The sequence below is a fragment of the Pholcus phalangioides genome, unplaced genomic scaffold (genome assembly GCF_987345545.1).
Source record: "Pholcus phalangioides strain wild (caught in Gottingen) unplaced genomic scaffold, Ppha-v1.0 ptg000028l_1, whole genome shotgun sequence".
NCBI classification, from domain to species: domain Eukaryota; kingdom Metazoa; phylum Arthropoda; class Arachnida; order Araneae; family Pholcidae; genus Pholcus; species Pholcus phalangioides.
This window is the reverse complement of record NW_028301618.1, coordinates 4044189-4065974: the sequence shown is the minus strand read 5'-3', so window position 1 is coordinate 4065974 and position 21786 is coordinate 4044189. Positions and strand designations below refer to the sequence as shown.

Genomic DNA, 21786 nt, shown 5'->3' with positions numbered 1-21786 from the left:
CATATATCGCCATATGGCAATTCCCAACTAGTGGAAGTGGGTGGGAAATGAAAGCGCCATCTATCGGTGGTCGCCCCAGGATCGATCGGCAAAGAACTTTTCTGATGTTCTTTTGGCCAGATTCGAACCCATAGACTTTGATGACAATATTTTTTCATAATAATAACGTGATCCACACGTATTCCCAAGGGATCAGTATGATCCGTCCAGGGAATAAATTTTTTAAGTTTTCATGGTGGAATACAAGCATCGGGCACATTTTTTAAGCGTCTGGTTTATTGAAAGAAAAGGGTCCTTTCAGTGGAGCACCACATTGGTGCTGACGATGCTTATGGAAAATTTACCAAAGCAACCACTTCAGAGGTAGAATGGTAATATGAGTAACTTACCCCGGCCTTCTCTGTGGTGATAGACCAGGGCTATGTACAATTTGGATATGTGTTGGTTAGATGAACTTCAACAGTGGTTCCGAACGTTTCTGGAGCACGAAATCACTTCTGACAAGAAATTTACCGGTGACATCTAACATGCGATGACCATATGTCCCGGATTCCGGGTTAGAAAATTTGTTACCTCGAAAACACTTTTCGGGACGCCCGTTTCTCTCGGTTTTTTTAGTGACACTAAATTTTATAACAATATTTTTAACAGTATGATATAAATATTTTTCTTTTGCTATGCAGTTAGAGTTCCTTTTGCAAGTAGGAAGTGTAACGAAGTGCATGATCCTTGATTTCGATATACAGGGCGATTCAGAAACACGATTTCAAAATGATTCTTCACTGGAAATTGACCATTAATAATATCTATAAAATTGATTTTCTATGTGTGTGTGTGTGTTTTCTACACAAATCTACAAATTTTAGACGATCTCAACCAAATTTCGCATATATATACCGACCGAACTGAACCCGACTTGAACGATAGGCTATTTGAAAAGTTCGTCAGAGCTAGGCAAATGCCCGAGACGTGTGAAAAACTGTCGGGCAACAATGGTTCGTAGACCTCAAGAATGGCTTCCGGCAGGACTGTAACTGGGGGGGGGGGGGGCAAATGCCTCAGGCGGAGGAAAAATTTAGAAGGGCGGAAGTTTTAGGTAAGAACAAAGAACACCATTACAACATTATCGAATTTTAAAGTTAGGGGGGGGGGTGGCGGAAAAATAACGTTTGCACCGGGCGGCAAAAACCCTAGTTACGGCTGTGACTTCCGAAATGTTTACTTTAGTTGCTGTGGTTCCCAAATAAATTCATTCCAAACAAGTTATTATTTAACCTTTACAATGGTTTGTAATTTCTTCAACGAGACTTTCCGAATAGACAATCACAATCATCATCAGTATCACACAAACAAGCACAGGGTGATTTTCCCCCCCCCCTAGAAATCCATATTAAAGTTGACGATTTCACTGTAGAAATGCGGAAATTTAGTGAGGTCACCCACAACATCAATAATTTTAAACAAGATATACAGAAGACTGGATGTTGTGAAGATATTTATTAATAATAAAATCTAAAAATAAGTAATAAATATCTTCACAACATCCAGTCTTCTGTATATCTTGTATTAACAAGTGGAGAGCGACATTCATGTCATAATAATTTTAAAAACTGAATTGAATTTCTTGGTTTCCGAATTGTCAAGTTCACTTACAGATGCAAAGCTTAGAAAACTAAATATAAAATAGTCAGCTGGACCTATTTTTGAGTTGGATATACAGTCGAATCCCGCTATAACGAACGCCAAGAGACCGGAGAAATCACTTCGTTAAAAACGAAATTTCGTTATAAAAGGAATTCCAGGTTACCTAGCATTGTTCCTATGTAAACTTATTTGGGGGATTAGAAAAGTGTTAGTTAAAACTAGATTTTCGCTATAACGAATATTCGTTAATAATGAATATAATAACTATAACTAATAATGAATATTCGTTAAAACGGGATTCGACTGTAAACGCAATAACTTTGATTTCAACTTTCTATTCAAGTCTTCTCAAGAGTATGAAAATGAATATCAACGTCTCCGTATTTATTGTCTTTCAATATTCAACTGCTCACAGATTTTAAGATCTTTTTTAAAGTCAATGACCCGTACATTACTGAAGAAATTTCGTAGACTTAATTGAAGCATTTTTGAAACCAATACAGACAATACAAAAACCAATACAGATCGATAACCTTGAACGAAAAAAATGGAAAGATGTAGCGCCCATCACAAAGAAAAAAAAAATCCATTAATTTCTACCTTTCTTTTATTCATATTTGCTTCTCTCACGAGCCGCTGAGGAAATCGTCGCCATGTTTGTTACCTTGGATACGGTTTTGTATGTCCCTCAAACTCTTCAAAGAAAGACGGAAATATCACCTGATCCAAAAAGCCTCGTGCTGCCAGTATATGGAGAAAACCCAGGCAGCACCGGGTGTGTATATAATAGCTTAATAGCTAGTTATTATTTCATAAAATGTAAACATATTTTTCCCTTTGGGGTCATTCAAGTATTACGTCAGCATCGAGGAGGGGGTTTCGGATTTGCTAACTTCTGATGAGACGGGGGGGGGGGTTGAAGGTTGCTTACGTCATCAACCACCCCTTTTTGAAGATATGAAATATTCTAAGCTGCTGACGAAATTTTGCCGGCAGGGGGAAGGGGTTCAGTGTTTTGCTGACAAGGGGGAGGGGAGGGTCAAAAATGGCTGAAAATCTGCTTACGTAATACTTGAATGGCCCCTTTATATTCACATATGACTTATCCATTCTGTGCTGTTAAATTAAAATATACAGTGGATCCCGTTTATAACGTTTTCCAACAAATCGTCATGAAAAACGTTGTGAACGAAAAACGCTTTAAACGGGAAATCTTAATGAGAATATGTTGGAGTTAGGACCACGAAAATAAGTCGTACTAAGCGGGAAAAACGTTGTAAGTGGGAACGTTATAAGCGGGACCGACTGTATATATAATTCTGAAAAATCGGATTCTCTCTTAAGTCACCCTGTATAAGTATTAACTTGATGTATTAATTTTGTACACACATGTACAATTTGATAAAATGAATGGTAAACAGCTCAGCTGAGAGTAAAGGCATTCTTTTTAGTTGCCACACATTTTTTACTTACGTTGCGAAAAGTAAAAATACATTTCTTTCTTCAACGTTTTTATTTTGGAGAATCTTCCGCGACCCCCCCCCCCTCTTCCCTCCAGTATTCAATTATTCACACTTTTTGGGAACCACTGATCCAAAAAGCTGGACGTCTCTAATACCGTTGTTCAGATCAAGACGGCTGCGACTGGTTTTTTTTCATGCGGGATTTCTAAATTATACAGAGAAAATATTCTCATCACGTATCTAAATTGTAGGTAGTTTTTTTTAACTTCATTATCGCTCTGGGGACATAATATGCTTTCGCGAGACCGCAATAAGATTAACATTTCATGTCTTAGTCACCTCAATGCAGCTGAAAGTAACAAATAAATCAATGAATAATGATAATAAACGATAAAATAGAGCAATAACTCAATAACCCACGAAAAGTAACACGCATGCGTTAACATTCATCCTAAATCTATTTCGCCCCCCCTTATCATGAGTGTGAAAGGAACAGTGCATGTGTGTGTGTGGGGTAGAGATGGGCTTTAAATAAGTCAACACGTGTGTGTCACCTTGAATGAATACAGCAATAGATGACACATCGCTCACCGTGGAGTACAATAGTTCTGAAAGAGAAGGGCCTCTGCAGGATGTCTCCTGATCCAAAGTGTACACATTCCAGGCCCGGTGAGAGGGAAAAAAGAATGGAGTTAGTTCTTTTCGAATTTACTGATCACGTGACACGCGCGAATGAAGGGTACGGTGGATGTGGGGAAGAGAGAAACAGAATATCGATTAAAAACGTGATTGAACTTGAAATGCACAGTAGCGTGTTACACAGTGTTGATTTTAAATTCGAATCTGACGAGAACATCAGCATTCATGGTCGGTGCCTGCGTTTCCAGAGGGTGTGGAGGGGAGGGCTCACCATCTGTAGCTCATCGTTTCAGCAATTTTTGAGTCAGAAAACGAGCGATGCCAAAGCTCACACAATTTGGGAAATAAATTCCAAACACCAGATAACCAATAAGAACAAAACAAGCGCCTAAGATAATCAGAATTTTCACCCTAGCAAAAGTCCCCCCCCCCTCCAACCACCCCCCACATAATATATGTTACAGCTAAAGCTCGAAATCAGCCAGTTGACCCGGGTAATGTCCGAATTTCAGGCTTTGGCCAGCCTATTCGTGAAGTAGCTGGAGGTCAATCACGAAAAAAAAAGCATGATTTGGGGTCATCGCCAAAAAAGTTGGCGTATTTTTTGTGTGATAATTATGGGTGCTATGGCAACCCTAACGATCAAAGGAATTGGAATATCGATATCTTGGGGGGGGCGATATTTTTATACGATAGCGATCTTCAGCCACTTTCGGCCAATGTCCGCCTCCTAACGAGATCATGACCCCCATCGCTCTGTCTCAGTGAAAGGATTTTAGCAGCAAGACCTGGGCCACGCTGGAAGCTGCGAGTGTATGTGTTGTGAAACTGACGTGTTGTCCTAACGTGAACGTGGTTTCTGTGCAATGCTCGTTATAATGCTGCCATCTATATTTCGAACAATGACTTAAAATAGTACCGTTGTAGGCCTGTTGTCGTCCAATGACCTGGCTGGGTCAACTGGCCTATTTCAGGCTTTGGTCTCGTAACATATATACGCTCTAGGAGAAATATTCTTCCTTAGTTAAATCCCGAGCAGACCAAGGACTCCCCAGGGTGTCCTTGGTCATTTTCACCCTCCCCAGGGTGAAAATGTCACTGGAAAGAAAGTTAAAGTACAGCGAGCGTATCTATGTGGAAAAATATATGCCGCGAACCTCCTTAGAAACCGTCTTGCATACAGACAGGGCCGCAACTAGCCCAGGGAACCGAGACAAAAGGATCATGATATGATTGCATTATATAGAAGGTGGCGGGACCTGCCAAAGATTTCTGACTAGGAGCCCATCTCTAGGATGTGAGGGGGGAGGGGTGAGCATGTCCATGGGCCAGATGCGAGACGGTTACGCTTGCGGGACACAAATTGGTGCACACACCGCGTACTGTTAATTGAATACTTCTTATACGAACATTACGAGGGACGTAGGTTGCTCACCCCTGGTTTAGAACGTGTAAGGGTGAGGGGCGTGGAATCCCGAAAGTCCCATGGGGGCAGGTCCGTCCGAAGAAAACCAACCAGTGAAAAGTGATTTTTCTGAGGTCCTACCAGGTAAACTTATATGCATACTCCTCGAAAATTTCAACTATACCTCATTTTTGTGAGCCTTCCCCCACCCCCCACTTTTCGAAGCAACTGAGGTCTATCGCTATATATGGGCAATTTACTAAATAGCGAGTTTTGCCGGAAGTGTAAGTGTGTGTACGTAAGTCCGAGTACGTATCTAGAGTTGTTTCTGGTTTTTCAGCGCATTCATCTATATTTAAGAAGTGAAGTGTAATGTTTGAATTATATACAATTGTACCGTTTGTAGGCCTGTTGCTTTCTGCAGCGAGACTTTTTAACGTGGGAGATCGGCTCACATTTGTGCTTCGAAGTTGGGAACAACGGGGAACAAACTTCAGCCGACAACCACCTCACTGTGGCGACGGTGGGTCCTCGCGATACGAGTCCGTCACTATGACCACTCGACCACCACAGCGGCGTTAAGACAGGGCCGTCTTAAGAGCATCATGGGCCCCCGGGCCAAGTGGTTTTTTTGAGGCCCCCACCTCGGAAACCGGATCTAATTTTTGTGCCCCCCCTCTTCTCTTGAGGTGCCCGGGTGGGCCCATGCGTTAAGATGGCACCGCCATGCCCCCCCCCCCCCGCCCTCGATCTCTACCGACACGAATTTGTAATCTTCGGATCATGGTCCACATATATAACACCGTCTTCTCAATAAGTATACGGTCCATCAAGACGTTTCCAACCGACCCCCTCCACCCAAAAAAAAAAAATCGGCATCATTAGCATGTGAGGTACAGTACCACATTTTGCTGACCAGACCATAAGTGTTTGCTTCCGAACGCAGGCGCGTGGCGTAACATCATGACCAAAATGGGCTCGTACGTACGTACGTACATATCAAAGATGCACAGCATTCCAAGCAGATGATGGACAAAAAAGAAAACAGAGAGAGAGAGAAGGCAACAGCAGGGATGGCTTGAGGAACGACAAAAGCCATTTTCGATATTGTATGTGGCACATGGTGAGAGAGAGAGAGAGAGGGAGGCACTTGTCTCATGAATCTTTCATGCGCACAATTCCACTGATGGATTTATACACCTCTCTCTCTCAGTGGATGATACATTAATCTTCCACGCTGTGCGCTCTCTCTCTCTCTCTCTCTCTACATACATGGATGACAGAGAGAGTGAGAGAGGGTCACTTAGAGGTCATCCATTTTTTCTTCTAAGATTACAAAAAACAAAACTGACGCTATGATAATAATAATAACGACCATAATGATAATAATCTAACACGACTTTTTGGCGTGTCATTTCCGGTGTCTGTCCATATTGTGACGCGTTTGCAGGAATGGGATTCTCTTGTCCGGATCCACATGGATCATGGATAGGGGGGGGGGGCATTCAAGTATTACGTAAGCAGATTTTCAGCCATTTTTGACTCCCCTCCCCCGCACAACACCGACCCCCCTCCATTGCCAGCAAAATTTCGCCAGCAGCTTAGAATATTTCATATCTTCAAAAAGGGGTGGTTGATTACTTAAGCAACCTTCAACCCCCCCCCCCCGTCATCAAAAGTCAGCAAATCCGAACCCCCCCCCCCTGATGCTGATGTAATATTTGAATGACCCCTAAATGAAATATCATTAGGGAGTGGGTGGGGTGGGTTGTCATACAGAATTTCAGATATAAAGTATTCACCGTTGCGTCCGTATTTTTTTTTTTACGGCTTAAGGAGAGTTCCGCGAACTGTCTTCGTCCAGTGGATGCGCGAATCGGAAGAATGTGCGATTACCCGGTGCAGAATGAAGGGTTGCTCAACCTTTTTTCAGCCGCGACCCAAAACCAACAGCAAGGTAAGCTCCGTGGCCTATAGTGTGTGTGTGTGTGTTTTTTTTTTGAAATTTGAGAAACCAATGACGTAAGAAGTGTATTTATGACGGGACTGTAAGTGGATTTGTTCGTCTGCGAATCAGATTTGGGTCGTAACCCATAGCTCAAGAATCCCTGGCTGCAAGTGGATTTGTTCGACTCACCTAGGACAGTGCCGTCTTAACGCATGGGCCCACCTAAGAGAAGAGGCCTCTAAGAGAAGAGGGGCTCCACAAAAATGAAATCTGGTTGAAATTTCCAAGAATTTACCCTGTTAGGGCCTCAGAAAAAACCACTTGGCCCGGGGGTCCCCATGATGCTCTTAAGACGGCCCTGATCTATGAAGTCCCTGCGAATCACGTTTGGTTTGTGAACCATAGCTGAAGAGTCCCTGACAAATAGTGGATTTGAACTGAATTAAGTTTTGGGTCCATGACCCCCGACTGTGTGTACGGGAATTTGTACGACCTATCTCGGAAGTCCCTGCGAATCAGGCTTGGGTCCGGACCCATAGCTCAAGAATCCCTGGCTGCAAGTTGATTTGTTCGACTCACCTAGGACAGTGTCGTCTTAACGCATGGGCCCATCCGGAGGCCTCAAGAGAAGAGGGGCCTCACAAAAATGAGATCTGGTTGAAATTTCCTAGAATTTACCCTGTTAGGGCCTCAGAAAAAACCACTTGGCCCAGGGGCCCCATGATGCTCTTAAGACGGCCCTGATCTTGGAAGTCCCTGCGAATCAGGCTTGGGTCCGGACCCACAGCTCAAGAATCACTGGCTGCAGTGGAATTGAACGATGCATCTCGGAACACTTTGCGACCCATAGGTCAAGAACCCCTGGTGTAGAATGAAGGATTGCTTAACTTTGTGGCTCTGAGAAGTTTTAGTGGGGTGAGCCTCACAGAGAGTTGTGGATAAAAGATAATGGATTTAAATGAAGTGTGGCTGAAGGCATCCAGTACAGTGAAGCCTGTCGTAGGGTGGGATTACACTATAAAAGTTTGATAAAAGTTATTTTATAAAACTTGAAAAAATGTAACTAATAAGTTTATCGGCTACATTCGAGCGAATATATCCAATAGGCCAGCGTTTCTCAACCTATATAGTCCGCGGCAACGGCATAGGCGGTCCCGCAGGCCGACTTGATAATTCGATTCTCACTAAATGAAAAATCATTCGATTGTTGCGATTGAATGCAGTTTAACGTCGAATTCACTAATTACTGCAAAAATGGGCGAAGGGTAAGGAAATGAAGGTTTGCTACAAAAATCGCAGTATAAACGAAAATGTATTTGACGGAAAAGAACATTCAAATGACCAGATGGCCATACTTGATTGCCAAAAATAAAAGGAACTGGGACCTTAAATACGGGACGTCGTCAAAAACGTTACCATAAAAGGGAAAAATCCCGAATTGTAGTTAAAATCTCCGAAAAATTGAGGAGAAAAATGTTGAACCTGACAAATATGTACAGTGGAAACCTCGATATAACGATACTCTGCGGACCAAGAAAAATACCGTTGTAGAGGGATTATCGTTATATCGAGCGACGAAATGTTGCTGACAAGGGGGAGTAGGTCAAAAATGGCTGAAAATCTGCTCACGTAATACTTGAATGGCCCCTTATGTCAATTATGAAGGTACATGGCAGCACATCTAGCATACAACAAGCACACATAGGACAATTATAAATACGCAAGGAGTGACAGACTTTTAGGCGTATAGTTCACAGCGAAGCGGATTTTCCACTTCCACCCTACCGCCTAGGCTAACAATATAAATATTTGGGAAACGCGCGGAGAGTGGCGGTAGCCCCTTCCGCCCCACTTTGCAGCCGCCTATGTGTGCCGCAATGTGCGTTAAAAATTTCTAAATTAGAGGAAGCTCACGAAGTGCCCGTACATTAGGCAAATCGATGAGAGGTAGGAACTCGGACGACAATGTGTCCTGGGGGTCAACGGGAAGCCGCGCACCATGGGCGGAGATGCGCGGGGGGGGGGGGCGGACAAAGGTGGAATCCACTGATCTAATGTATATATGTATGAGAGAGAGAGAATTGACATCATCATCATCGTGCCCCCCCCCCCCAGACTTCCACATCTATCATCGCCTATGCCGCTCACTGCTACTACGAAATAAATTCTGGAATAGTAATTCGGAGTGTTCGTCTACGGCCACTAAGTGACATAATAATAAAGGATAATGGCATACACATAGCCCGAGGGAGGAGGGGGGACGCATACTCACTGATGTAATTGTTCCACTCCTGGTACAGCTCGGCGTGGTAGGCCAGGCAGCCGCGCATCACGTTGAGGCAGTAGTTCGAGCAGGGCCTGATGTCCGGCAGACCCCGGCAGTGGGGACAGTACGTCATCCGCATGAGGGCCCGGCTGCACTCGGGCGTCGGGCCGACCTATAACGGCAAAAGAAAAATAATTTGAATACATGTAAAAATTTTCAAGCACACACATCAAATCGGGAGCGCCATGCATTCAAAAAACCCGAGGGATATTGAAATTACTCAAGTATAAGAATGAGCATAAGCTTTGGTAATATTAATGGTCCCTTGACAGAATTCATGCTAGCCCCCTCCCCTCTCCTCAAGGAATAGAGATTACCCTTAGGAAAGATTAAAAGACATCGAATTGCACAGAGAGTTGACCAATCGAAGTAGCCCCCCCCCTTACCCCAAGATGATTACGTATTATCGAATAACCCGTAAAGATAGAGAGCTCAATGTTGCGCAATAACGCATGTACACACACACACACGTGATCCATCGCCTACCACCGCGCTCTCATGTCCCTGGGAGACATCATCGATTAGACAACTCCGTCACGTTGGCGAGAGTAATGTGTAGTGTAGTAACGTACTCTATCCACACTTCCGCTCACTTAACTAATGAAATGGTGACTCGACGAGGGTTGCGAGAGAGCCGAGGGACTCCATATCTAATTGCAACGGCTAATGGCCTTTTCCGGGCGAAGACTGGACTGGGAATGGATCGGGGGGGGGGGGATAACCACAAAGACAATTTCGCACCGATGGACTATGATTTGGAGCTGACCAAACACCTCGGATCTGTCTTACTTTTTTTAGCATATATCGGGCAGTAAAAATTATGCCTGACTGTAGTTTTCATACATAAGGAAAACAGGGTGTCTACCACATGCCCAAAGTGAAATTCGGCGACTTTTTCTTGATCTTTGCTTGTCCGAACAAGTGAGAGCTTTGCTCTCTTTGGAAGTAGGGGGGAAAAATGTCACGGAAATTTATCGCCCCCCCCCCATTTGATAATATATATATATTTTTTTCTTCTAGGAAATCAAATAAAAATTAAATTTCTTTTAAAATTCTCATATTTTGTTATGAGTTTGAAATGCTACTTCATTAAAAAGACTAGCTATAATACCCACGGTGCTGCCCGGGTTTTCTTCAATAAGACTCTTTTTGGATCACGTGATATCTCCCTCTTTCTTTGAGGTACATACAGACCGCGTCTAAGTTAACCAATATGGCGACTAATGAAAGAAACAAATCTAGATTTAAAGAAACGTAGGAATGAATGTATTTTTTCCCCCCTTTTTAAGGGTCGCTCAGTATTTCGACCCCCACCCCCGAACTTCAAGTTATCCATCTCTGCCTGTTCCAGCTTTCCAAAATGCTTAATTAAAGCTGAGGAATTTTTTTCGATGTACTTTTTACGGGCCATAATTAATTTCAAAATATCTTACCCCACATGAATTTATGCAGTTGAATATCAAAAGACAATACGGAGACATTAATTTTCATGCTTGAGAAGATGTAAATACACAGTTGAAATCAATGTTATTGCATGGATATCCAACTCAAAAGTAGGTCCGGCTAATTACTTCATATTTGATCTCCTGGGCTTCGTATATCTATCTCTAAGCGACCTCTATATTTCAAAAATCGAGAATTCAATACAATTTTCAGAATTATCGATGTGACAGGAAACCCCACCAAATTTCTACATTAAAATCGGCAATTTTAACACTGATTTCTATGGGGATCATCCTTTGCCTGTCCCTCAAAGTGATGCTGATGATGATTCTGACGACTATTGAAAAAGTGGCAAACCATTGTACAGGCATAAACTATTGTAAATATATACTGGCGGTGTTAAAGAAGTGACAACATTGTAAGTGACAAACAAACATAAACAGGCATATACACGTCTGAAACGCATTGCTAGGGAACTACGGTAACCAAAGTAAACGTTCGGAAAGTGATTGTTGAGGCCCAGAAACAATTGTTGCCCGACCGTTTTTTGCCCATTTGGGGCACTTGCCCTGCTCTGACGAAATTTTAAAGTAGTCTATCGTTCAAGTCGGATCCCATTTGGCATACATGCAAAATTTGGTGACGATCGATCTAAAATTGTAGATTTGTATAGAGAACATACGCACACACACATAATCAATTTTATATATATAGATACCGTAAAACTTTGCTACATCAGGTGTTCTTAACCCTTTTTTCAGCCGCGACCCATGGGACAATGAAATTCGCTTCTTGGAAGTTCTGGGTATGGGGGGGGGGTGTCAGGCTTGAGAGGAAGCGGATTCAGGGCTCCCACATTAGGGATCATTTTAGCATGGAAATGACATGTAAGCAGAAATCATTCAATGTTTGAAACAGTATTGAAATTTATACTCAATTTGAAAAAAGAAAGTCATAAAACAGTCGCGTGCAGGGTGTTCTGTAAGTGCTGATGTGGCCTTTGTCTCACAAACCATTCGTCTCGTAGAGGTATGGTTTCAGTTTAGAGAATGCTCAAAAAGCGTTCAGAAATCACCATGTACCAGCTTTCACAGTGGAAATACATAGTGCAACAAAATACGCAGTCTAAATTTTTATACGGTCCTCTCTCTCTCTCTTATTTCCATGTCCTTCAGCTTGCAATTAGAAAGTTGTTGACCTGTCTCTCTTGAGGCCAACAGAAATTTTTTTTTTTACAAGTTTCTAAGTGAAATATTTGCAGAGATATTTGAATTCCAAAATCAGAGGAAAGTCATGAAAGAACAGCGAAAACTACTACTAAACCAGAACATGCACCTCGTACATATTCCTCTGCGGAACTTCCAACGAATTGGTACATGTTGTGTATGTATAGAGTGTGAACCTTTCCGTGAAGTTTGTTTCTGTGTAATGCTTGTTATGTGCAAAAACAGCAAAAAACTAACGGACATTGCTCTTTTCCCTCATTTATGCTACGACTACTACTACTAAACCATACATGTACCTTGTCCATATTCCTTTGCGGAACCTCTAACGAATTGGTACATGTTGGAAATGTGTGTACGTGTAGTGAAAGTTTGTTTCTATGTAATGCTTGTTATGTGTAGTGCTGCCATCTGCCACCAGTTTTTCCTAACTATGAGTAGAGTACAATGATTGAATAATCGCATCGTTGTAGGACTGTTGCTCTCTGTGGCGAGACTTATCAATGGGGAGATCGGCTCGCATCTGCGCCTCGAAGTTGGGAACCACACCTCATTTGCGCTGCCCTTTCCCAACTTTTCTTCGATTTTTCGAATTCGAACATCTCAGCGAATACCGCACTTAGAAACTTGGAATTTTTCCTGTTGGCCTTGAGAGAGAGAGAGAGGGGGGGGGGGGAGGCAACAACTTTCTAATTGGAAGTTAAAAGACAGGGGCACCGTATAAAAATTAGATTATTTTTTTATTTTGTTACACACTGTATTTCCACTCTCAAAACTGGTACAGGGTTGATTTTTGAACCCACTTTGAGCATTTTTTTAAATTGAAACCAAACCTCTACGACGGCCGGTTGATAAGATATTGGTCGCATCAGCACTTACAGGACATCCCGTACATACACAACTGGCATTCATTAATTTGAATAAGGGGGCCGTTCAAGTATTACGTCAGCAAACGTTTAGCCATATTTGAGCCCCTCCCCCCTCGTCAGCAAAACTCTGACCCGCCCCCCCCTTGTCAGCAAAATTTCGTCATCACTGCTCCTACCTCCTAACGCGTAATGGTGGGATCAGAAACGTACGGGGAGGGGGGAATGGTAGGCGAAGGGGGGGAGGGGGTGCTCGTGCACCTCCCCCAGACGGAAAAAAATTAAAATTTCGAAAGAAAATACCTTTATATGTTGTTATAATCAATTCCATCTACATAGGGGTTGTTAACCCACCCGATTGTTGTTACAATCAATTTCAACCTAATTTGAATTCTATTTAAAGGGTATGAACTCAAAATTTATCTCTAAAAGTTCATTGTCCACCCTTCAAGCCATATATGGTAAAGCCTTGTTCCGCAAACCAAACATGGCCCTGAAGGTTATGTGATATGGCTTGCCCCGTTAAACCTAATTTTGTAAAAATGAACTAAGCGGCACATTTGCAAATCGCTCAAATGGCCCGTGGCACAATTCCAGAGCATTTAAGTGGCCCGTGGCACATTTTCAGATCGCTGAAAAGTAGGCCTCAAAGAACATTTTCAAAGATCACCTAAGTAGCCCGCGACACAGATCCAGAACACTTAAACGATCCGTGACACATTTAGAGATCCCTTGAGTGACATGTGGCACAGTTTTAGAGCACTTAAGCGGTCCACAGTGTGGTTCTACATCACTCAAGTTACCCGTGGAACATTCTTAGATTACTCTGTAGCATAATTACGGATCATTTCAGTGATGCTTCGCACAGTTCCAGAGCACTTGAAAGATCCGTCAAACATTTAGAGATCATTATAGTGACTCTGTAGGGGACATCAGTAGGGGAGAATGTTAGTTCAGGTGCCCAATAACTATCGAAAGGTTTTTTTCCCCCGTTTTTGGCGCACCGAATAAGATGCCATTAAGAATATTTCATGTTTTCATAAACAGTGGTTGATGACGTAAGCATCCTCCAAACCCCCCCCCCCCATCCCTTGTCATCAAAAGTCAGCAAATCGGGAACGAACCCCCCCCCCCTTTTTAGCAGAGAAATGACCTTACCATATGTCGGATTTGGCCTGCTCGTTCCCATCTCAGCGGAACATAGTTTGGGGGGGGGGAAGGGGAGATGAAAATTTAAATGGTGTTTGGTACATTCATGCGCAGAGCCATCATTTCAACTTTTTCCGGGGGGGGGGGCGCAAATCACATGTACTCAATGTATGTATATATATACCATTTTTAGTGTATTTTCAAAAGCCAGGCCCCCCTGCCCCCCCAAATGACGGGCCTCCATCCAGGGCTTCAACTAGGGGGGAGCAGGTGGGTCTCGTGCCCCAGGAGCTGGACTCGAGAAGGCGCAAATTTCATTCTGAAACCTCTCCTTCAATATTACAAGGAAGGCGTCAAAATGCGCGCTCGCCCCGGTTGACCAAGCATCTAATTGCGGCCGTGGGTACATCAGGCAGTGATATGTGCTAAAGAGATGCTCCGCCATTTCAGGAGAAAGCCTCGAAACATCTCTTGGCCCCCTCTGGAAACCTTAAGCTATAAAAGGACGGGGGGGGGGAACCAATCTTGACAAATTTTGAGTTGCACCAGTATCTTTCAACTATGTACATGCAGGAACAAACGACAACACGTAGGGTGAGGGTGAAAAGAGGACTCTTACCTATTAGAATTTTTAGGCTACGACAAGGTTACCAGATTTATCGCCGATTCGTTAGAGATAATTCAAATTTCGTACTAAAACCTTGTACCTAAAGGTTAATATAGCTTCGTCTGGACGTTAATCGGTAAAATTTGGTGAGAATTATCATAATCCGGCCGGAAGTCCCGGTTTCGCCATTCTTAAATCTGGTCAGCCTCAACCTTTTTTTTTTTCCAAACCGATCATAACTCAGGTCTATTGCCATAGGCAATTTACTACCTAGTGAGACTGTGCCGGAAGTGTAAGTGTGTGTACCTAACAGTCCGAGTGCGTATTTAGTGTTGTGTATGATTTTTCAGTGCCGCCATCTATATCTCAGAAGTGAAGTGAGTGATGTGTAGTGACTGAATATTTGTACTGTTTGTAGGCCTGTTGCTCTCTGTGGCGAGACTTTTTAACGGGGAGATCGGCTCGCATTTGCGCCTCGAAGTTGGGAATCGAGGGGGATTCCCAACGATGCCCAACCCCCGGCGATGCGAGTCCGTCACTATGACCACTCGACCACCACAGCGGCAGGCCAGCCTCAACTTTTTTTTTTTTTTTTTTTTTTAAACCGAGCACAACTCAGGTCTATCGCCATAGGCAATTTTCTACCTAGTGAGTTGTGCCGGAAGTGTAAGTGTGTGTACCTAACAGTCTGAGTGCGTATCTAGTGTTGTGTATGATTTTTCAGTGCTGCCATCTATATCTCAGAAGTGAAGTGAGTGATGTGTAGTGACTGAATATTTGTACTGTTTGTAGGTCTGTTGCTCTCTGTGGCGAGACTTTTTAACGGGGAGATCGGCTCGCATTTGCGCCTCGAAGTTGGGAACCACAGAAAACCAACTTCAGCCGACCACCACTGTGGCGACGGTGGGGCTCGAACCCGGGTCCCCGCGATGCGAGTCCGTCACTATGACCACTCGACCACCACAGCGGCAGGCCAGCCTCAACTATAGGCGGGTAAAGGAGGAGGGTAATCTACCACCCCCGTTCATTCGCTCCTCCCGCCCCGTTCGAAGAGCCTGTATCTGCTTATGGCCTCAACTTTCACCAACTACATTTGACGTGGATAAGCCAGATGTACTGTGATTTCCCCTTATCTTCTCTGGGGTTTCGTTTCGCCTCATTGAAGGTACATTATATATAAAAAGAATCAGGAACATGCAGCCAAATTACGCCGATTACCATACTGTATCGCATTCTTCCGGGACATCTCAAAAATCACTCGGTTTCACCGGGACGCTTAATCACGAGTGTGAACTCGTGAAAGAGATCTCTCAAAAAAAAGATTAAATAATAACAAAAAAAACAGTGCTAAGAAATAAAGACAGATACAAGATGGCCGCCAAGGACTGGTTAAGAATACGTAAGCAGCAAACGGCGGCTCACATCAAAAGGGGCCGCAATCTCTCTTCTCCAAGTGCACTTTTTTTTATAACATACACAGAAGAAGCAGCAGCAAAAAAATTACGCTTATAAATTATCGAATAACTTTTACCACCTTTTTTTGATATCGGGATGATAGGGGTGACCGAAACTAGGCCTAGGCGTTTATACATACCGGTAAATGTTTCTCCTCCCCACAACCACTCCACTATGGGTTGGGTCGCGGTCTTTCTCTTTCTATTTGATGGCAAATGAAATGGCAAGTGATCGTGCCGACAAAGCCAGAGGTGAAGTAAAAACGGGATTTCCCCCCCCCTACTCCTCCCTGCCCTCTTTTTCTCAGTGTTTTACTTTTGACAAGGCCCGCATACATACATACAATAGCCTAATCGATTCTCGGATCAATTAGGGCCCTCACTGATCATTTTATTGGTGTCAGAGGCCTTGGGATTCGAGATCTGGAAGAGATTCGTGTAACTAAATTGTATGTGTCGTCGAATTTTCAAATGAAGAGCCCCGACAAGGTGGCCTGGTTGATGTATTATTTTTAAACTGTGAACTTGCTATAGAGGGATTTCATTAAAAAAAACCCTTGGTCAGGGTTCCCGGCTTTAATATGTGGGGAGAGGCACTGGCTCTCTAATACCAATGAACACCCAGGAAGCCAGATGTCCCGTATATACGGCACACACAGGGTAGAAAGTACGTTGCTTCGCATTTTCACGAAGTTATCTGGGGAGCCTAGGCGCCCTTCGTTAAGTTTATGGGAGGAAGGGACTACCCAAGTAGAGCCGCAACTAGAAACGAAAGTTTACTCTGTCACCCGGAGTCAGTATAAATTTTGGCACGACACTTTCAACGGGGAAAAAACGTGAACTCAGCGGCCTTCTTGGTCCAGTACACAGGTCACCAAACTCCCGTCCCCGCTCTCCTCCAGCTTCAGCCCTCAACCTAAGGGGAGCTCGAGACCCCTAGGTTATGATGGCATCCAGATTTGAATGTGAATCGTACCCGGGACCCATCAGCTTTCGAAATCTTCGGGAACGTTCTTGACCAGATTTTGACACGCTGAAACGGGACATCGTGCGGGCAGTTTTTACCAAGTACCGACCAAGATAAGCAAATATTACCTATTTATGACCGGTAGTCGGGACTGGTATACCAAATTGGGACGTCTGGTCATCCAAACTTTTGAAAATCCCCAGCAAAATACACAGAAATTTCTTCATAATCAGTCGTGGCAAGCATCCATTTTGGCGTCCAGAACGATTTCTCAAAGGAAGGGAAATGGTGAAATTCAGCGCCGCATTTGGCCCAGATCCACCTGTCCTCGTCGCCGCCCAATTTCAGCGTTGCACACCTCGTCACTCCCCCACAGTGATGGGAGAAACTGTAATGGCGCTTACCTCCTGGACGTACTTGACGACGTCCCGGCCGATGGCCAGAGCCTGGACGAAAGTCCTCGTGGCTACGAAAGCCCTCTTCACCTCGACGGTCAGTTTCTTGGGCACGTCGCCGAAAGGCTTCATCTCATCCATGTTCTGACTCACGCAGTTCATGTAGGCTTCGCTGAATGTGTACTGGCTGTTGAGCACCTGCGGACGAATACGTACATGCGTCAAATTGTCCAGCTGAAATGTGGAACACTTCACAAAAAACCGGAACACTCGTTCCGAGATAATAAACGTTACCTGGAACATCTTCCTGTAGAGCCTGTCGAAGAAACTGTCCAGCGCGAACGTCAGATCGACGCCCCCCGTCAGGTAATACTTCTCGAGGTTCTCGAAGAGTTGCTCGAAGATGTACGAGTTCCTGTCGTACAGCATCCCGTACGTCCTCAGGAACATCTCGTGGAAATCCTTTTTGGACGTCCTCAGCAACTCCTTGAAGAATTCTGTAATTATAGAAAAGATTCAAAATAAAGATTCCAAAAAATGATGCATTTCAAACGCTACACTTGCCGATAGAGGGCACTGAAAAACTGATTCTAAAATGTGAAAATCTCAAATTTCTCTCTTTTTTTGCAATGAAAATTCATCCGCCTGTGCATGAGAAAACAATCCGTGTATTGTATCGATCGGCGAACACACGCACACAATAATCAATCAACCCTCCTGTCAGCACTAGAAATGATGGAAAAGAAACAACAGTCACGTGACTCGGTGGTGGCGATGAAGAAAGAAATCACAAGAATGAATTCGATTGGAAAATGATGATTGGTCATTTGGAATAAACAGAAACTCCAGACGACAAAGAAGGAAACCGAGTTAATTCGTTATTGTAAAACGGAGCAGAGAGAAAGCAGACGAAAGATTGGAAATCACACCCACCTTCTCATAGCACGGATTCCAAAACTATTCACTTTCGCGGCACTATTATCAATTTTAAATACTAAAGGCACTTCGGTGGCACCCTGTATGGGCCGCGGTGCACTGATTGGTGCAAGAATTGCACAATACCAGGTTCAATACCGCTAAAAACTATGTCACATCGATGAAGCGCTTCCAGAGGATAGAAAATTGCAGACGATCAGGGCCTGTTTCTCGCATGGGCAAACGGGGCACGTGCCGAGGGCCCCACAAATTTTCAGAGCCTCGGGAACGGCTGCCTTTGGTATTATGCGCACGGGTCCCCTTTACCCTCCCCACGCTTTTGATTCAAAGAACACTATATAAGGAGGCCCAAAAATTCATATTTGTTCTGGCTCCGAACTTGTGAGAAGCAGGCCCTGCAGACGCTAGAGCACATCCTAACAACAAACGGTTTTTCAAGGCTACGGAGAGCGTGCCGTGACACACACACACTGAGGTTCCAGAGATCAAACCTGCAGTGCCATTCGGTATTTTGATGACAAAAATTATATTTTAAGGTTGATCGATCCCATTTGCCCTAATTGGAAATCGAGTGGTTTGGTCGGTCTGAGTTCGAATCTAGGTTCGGGCATGGATGTGTTATCAACTCTCGACAATTTCCATAGACAAATCACACAGATCTCTCTCGGAGAAACGCTCAAAAAAGAAATATTTAGTAAGGGTCATTCAAGCATTCAAGTATTACGTCAGCATCGAGGAGGAGGGGGGGGGGGGTTCGGATTTCGGGGGGGGGGGTTAAAAGTTGCTTACGTCATCAACTGCTCGTCATATTTTTGCTCTCCAAAGAGTGACTCATTAACAAGGTTTGACTGTACTTGAATGGCCCCCAAGAAGCTAGAGTGGAATAAGACGATGATTATTTTGGGAAAAAGAAAAGCAGAAACACCTGCAAAACAGACCCGAAACAGAACGATAATTGCGCGACAAAAGAAAAAAGTAACCTTGGAACTAAAGGAAACATTGACTGGTTACGAGAAAAGTGAACAGCAGACGATATTTTCATCACTATTCAAACAAAGATGAAGATGGCACCTTTAACCATAAGCCAAACATGATTATGTCAGCATACTAGAGCACGGGTTTCCAACTGGGGTTCCGTGATGGTTTCTTTGGGGTTCCTCGCCACGCAACCCTTAAAAATCCCGGATAGCTTTCAACGAAGAAAACGGTAATTTCTTGTTGCTGGTATTTGAAAGCTGTTCTTTGTTTCGAATTTTAACGAAATAGTGTCACGTTTAAAAAAAACCCAGACCACTTGGATGACTAATTTAGGGGACTGCGGTAGCATGCGAGTGACCAAAACAGTGTGCAAGTATGTAAGTGACCAAAATAATGGCCCGGTGAGTCGGGGGAAGAAAACAGTCACCTGGAGCAGCGATTCTCAACCCTTTTTGACACACGGAGCACATAATTCATATGGCGGAGCCCCGTGGGCCTATTTTTTTTTTTATTATTAATCAGTTACTTATTTTTATTATTCAGAAATATTTGTAATAATTTTTTTTCAAATTCACTGGTTTTTTTTTTCCTCGAGCGGCCGCGGTGTCCCTGGGAGTTCACACGGAGCACCGGTTGAGAACCACTGACCTAGAGGGTGTGAAAGCGTATGAACGACCGAAAAATAGTGACACAGAGACACGTTTGCGGTATGGGAGAGGGTGGGGACTGAACAGGCATAAACAGGCCTGCAAAACCGGGATAAATTCCGGAAATCGTTGTTAAAAATCGGGATGTTCATTAACAATAACCGGGGCAAAACCAGAACATTCTTAAAACTTATTGGATGGGCACTACAGAGGGAGGGGGACTTTGGTGCTTTTTAAGTCCCACAACGTCTATGCTTTTACGAACTCACTAATTCGTTCTGGAAATCCGTTCGTAAACCGAATTGTTCAGAAATCGAAATGTTTTTTTTTTTTCTCTCCCTCAGGAATACAAATAAATACATACAAATACAAATACAACACCACAACAGGCAAAATGCCCAACGAGGTGGCTGATAAAAAGATGCCCATAAAAATATGGTTGTCATATGTTTCAAAAATACAGCAACCAATACATCAATGATTAAATTGATTATTTCGTTCCGAGGACTCCAAATATTTTTAGTGTGAACTTTCACAGCAGTGTTTTGCGCTCAAGTGCATAACGTAAAACCGATTGAAATCGTTAGATTAACGCTGAAAACTCTTTTCCATTCATCTATATATAATCACAGTGTCGAAGCACTCGAAATTTCATCCCGCAAGGCCACATGAAAAAAATATCATTCTACCCGATATATACGATATAGAGGGAATTTTTTTTTTCTGCGCATCGGAAACTCTGCGTACACGGAAGTTCTTTCATTCTTAGTCATTCTCAGACTCTAAAGGCCCATATTTTGTTAACTTATTAATCGTGGAAAAATTTTGCCTTTCTTAGTTACTTTTGTCCATAACCAACGAATGGGTAGAAAGAAAATGTTATCAGCCAAAATATGCCTTTTAGAAAATAACTATACAGTACAGGATATATTATATTGTGAAACATCATTTAACTAGAAACCCTTCTGCCACCTATAAAATAAAAAATACAACTGATAATGATCCTTCAAATTAAAAGTGGTGAAGAATGATGTGCTGCATAAAGAAACAATGCAATATGATATCAATAAATATTTTTTGAGCAATAATATAAATTGAATTATAAAGTTGGTCGCGAAACTTTAACAGTTGATGTTTGCGTCTAGTAAAATAACGTTAGTAGCAACAAAACATTTAGTCGTCCTTGTGATAATAGCTAACAAGCATCAAACCGAAAAAGAGTTTCATTGCCATAAAAAAAAATATTATACGCTTTTCGGTTATAATTATATTAAGAATGTAATGAGAGAGCGACGCTTTGCATAAAATACTAACATTACTTTACCATACTAAAATATCAACTGTTAAAATTTTTGAGCAAATTCGACAATTCAACAAATATTATTGCTCAAAAAATATTTATCAATATCACACGACATTGATTTTTGATTAATGCGCCGCATAAAAGAAAACAGTCACTCAATTTTAATCTAACAGTTGTATTTTTTATTTGATAGGTGGCAGGCCGGGTTCCAGTTTAATGATGCTCCACAATATAATGCATCCTGTACTGTATAGTTGTTTTCTAAAAGGCATATTTTGAGGTCGGTAAATTTTTATTTTTACCTGTTTGTTGGTTATGGACGAAAGAAAAAGGGCACCAAATAAGGCTTTATAAGCTAAGGCTTCACTATACGCAGTGAAACACGTCAGTGCA

At 42.9% G+C, this 21786-nt stretch overlaps 1 protein-coding gene across 1 annotated transcript in view; it reads right to left on the bottom strand.

Moving 5' to 3' along the window:
* LOC149067789 (glypican-6-like) overlaps positions 1-21786 on the bottom strand; it is a 116680-nt gene that overhangs the window by 22937 nt on the left and 71957 nt on the right. The window contains exons 3-5 of the mRNA XM_089251975.1: positions 17824-18026; positions 17539-17727; positions 9372-9537 (exon numbers count right to left, since the gene is read on the bottom strand). Of these exons, the coding sequence (XP_089108101.1) occupies positions 9372-9537; positions 17539-17727; positions 17824-18026 (558 nt within the window). The remainder of the gene's footprint in view (positions 1-9371; positions 9538-17538; positions 17728-17823; positions 18027-21786) is intronic.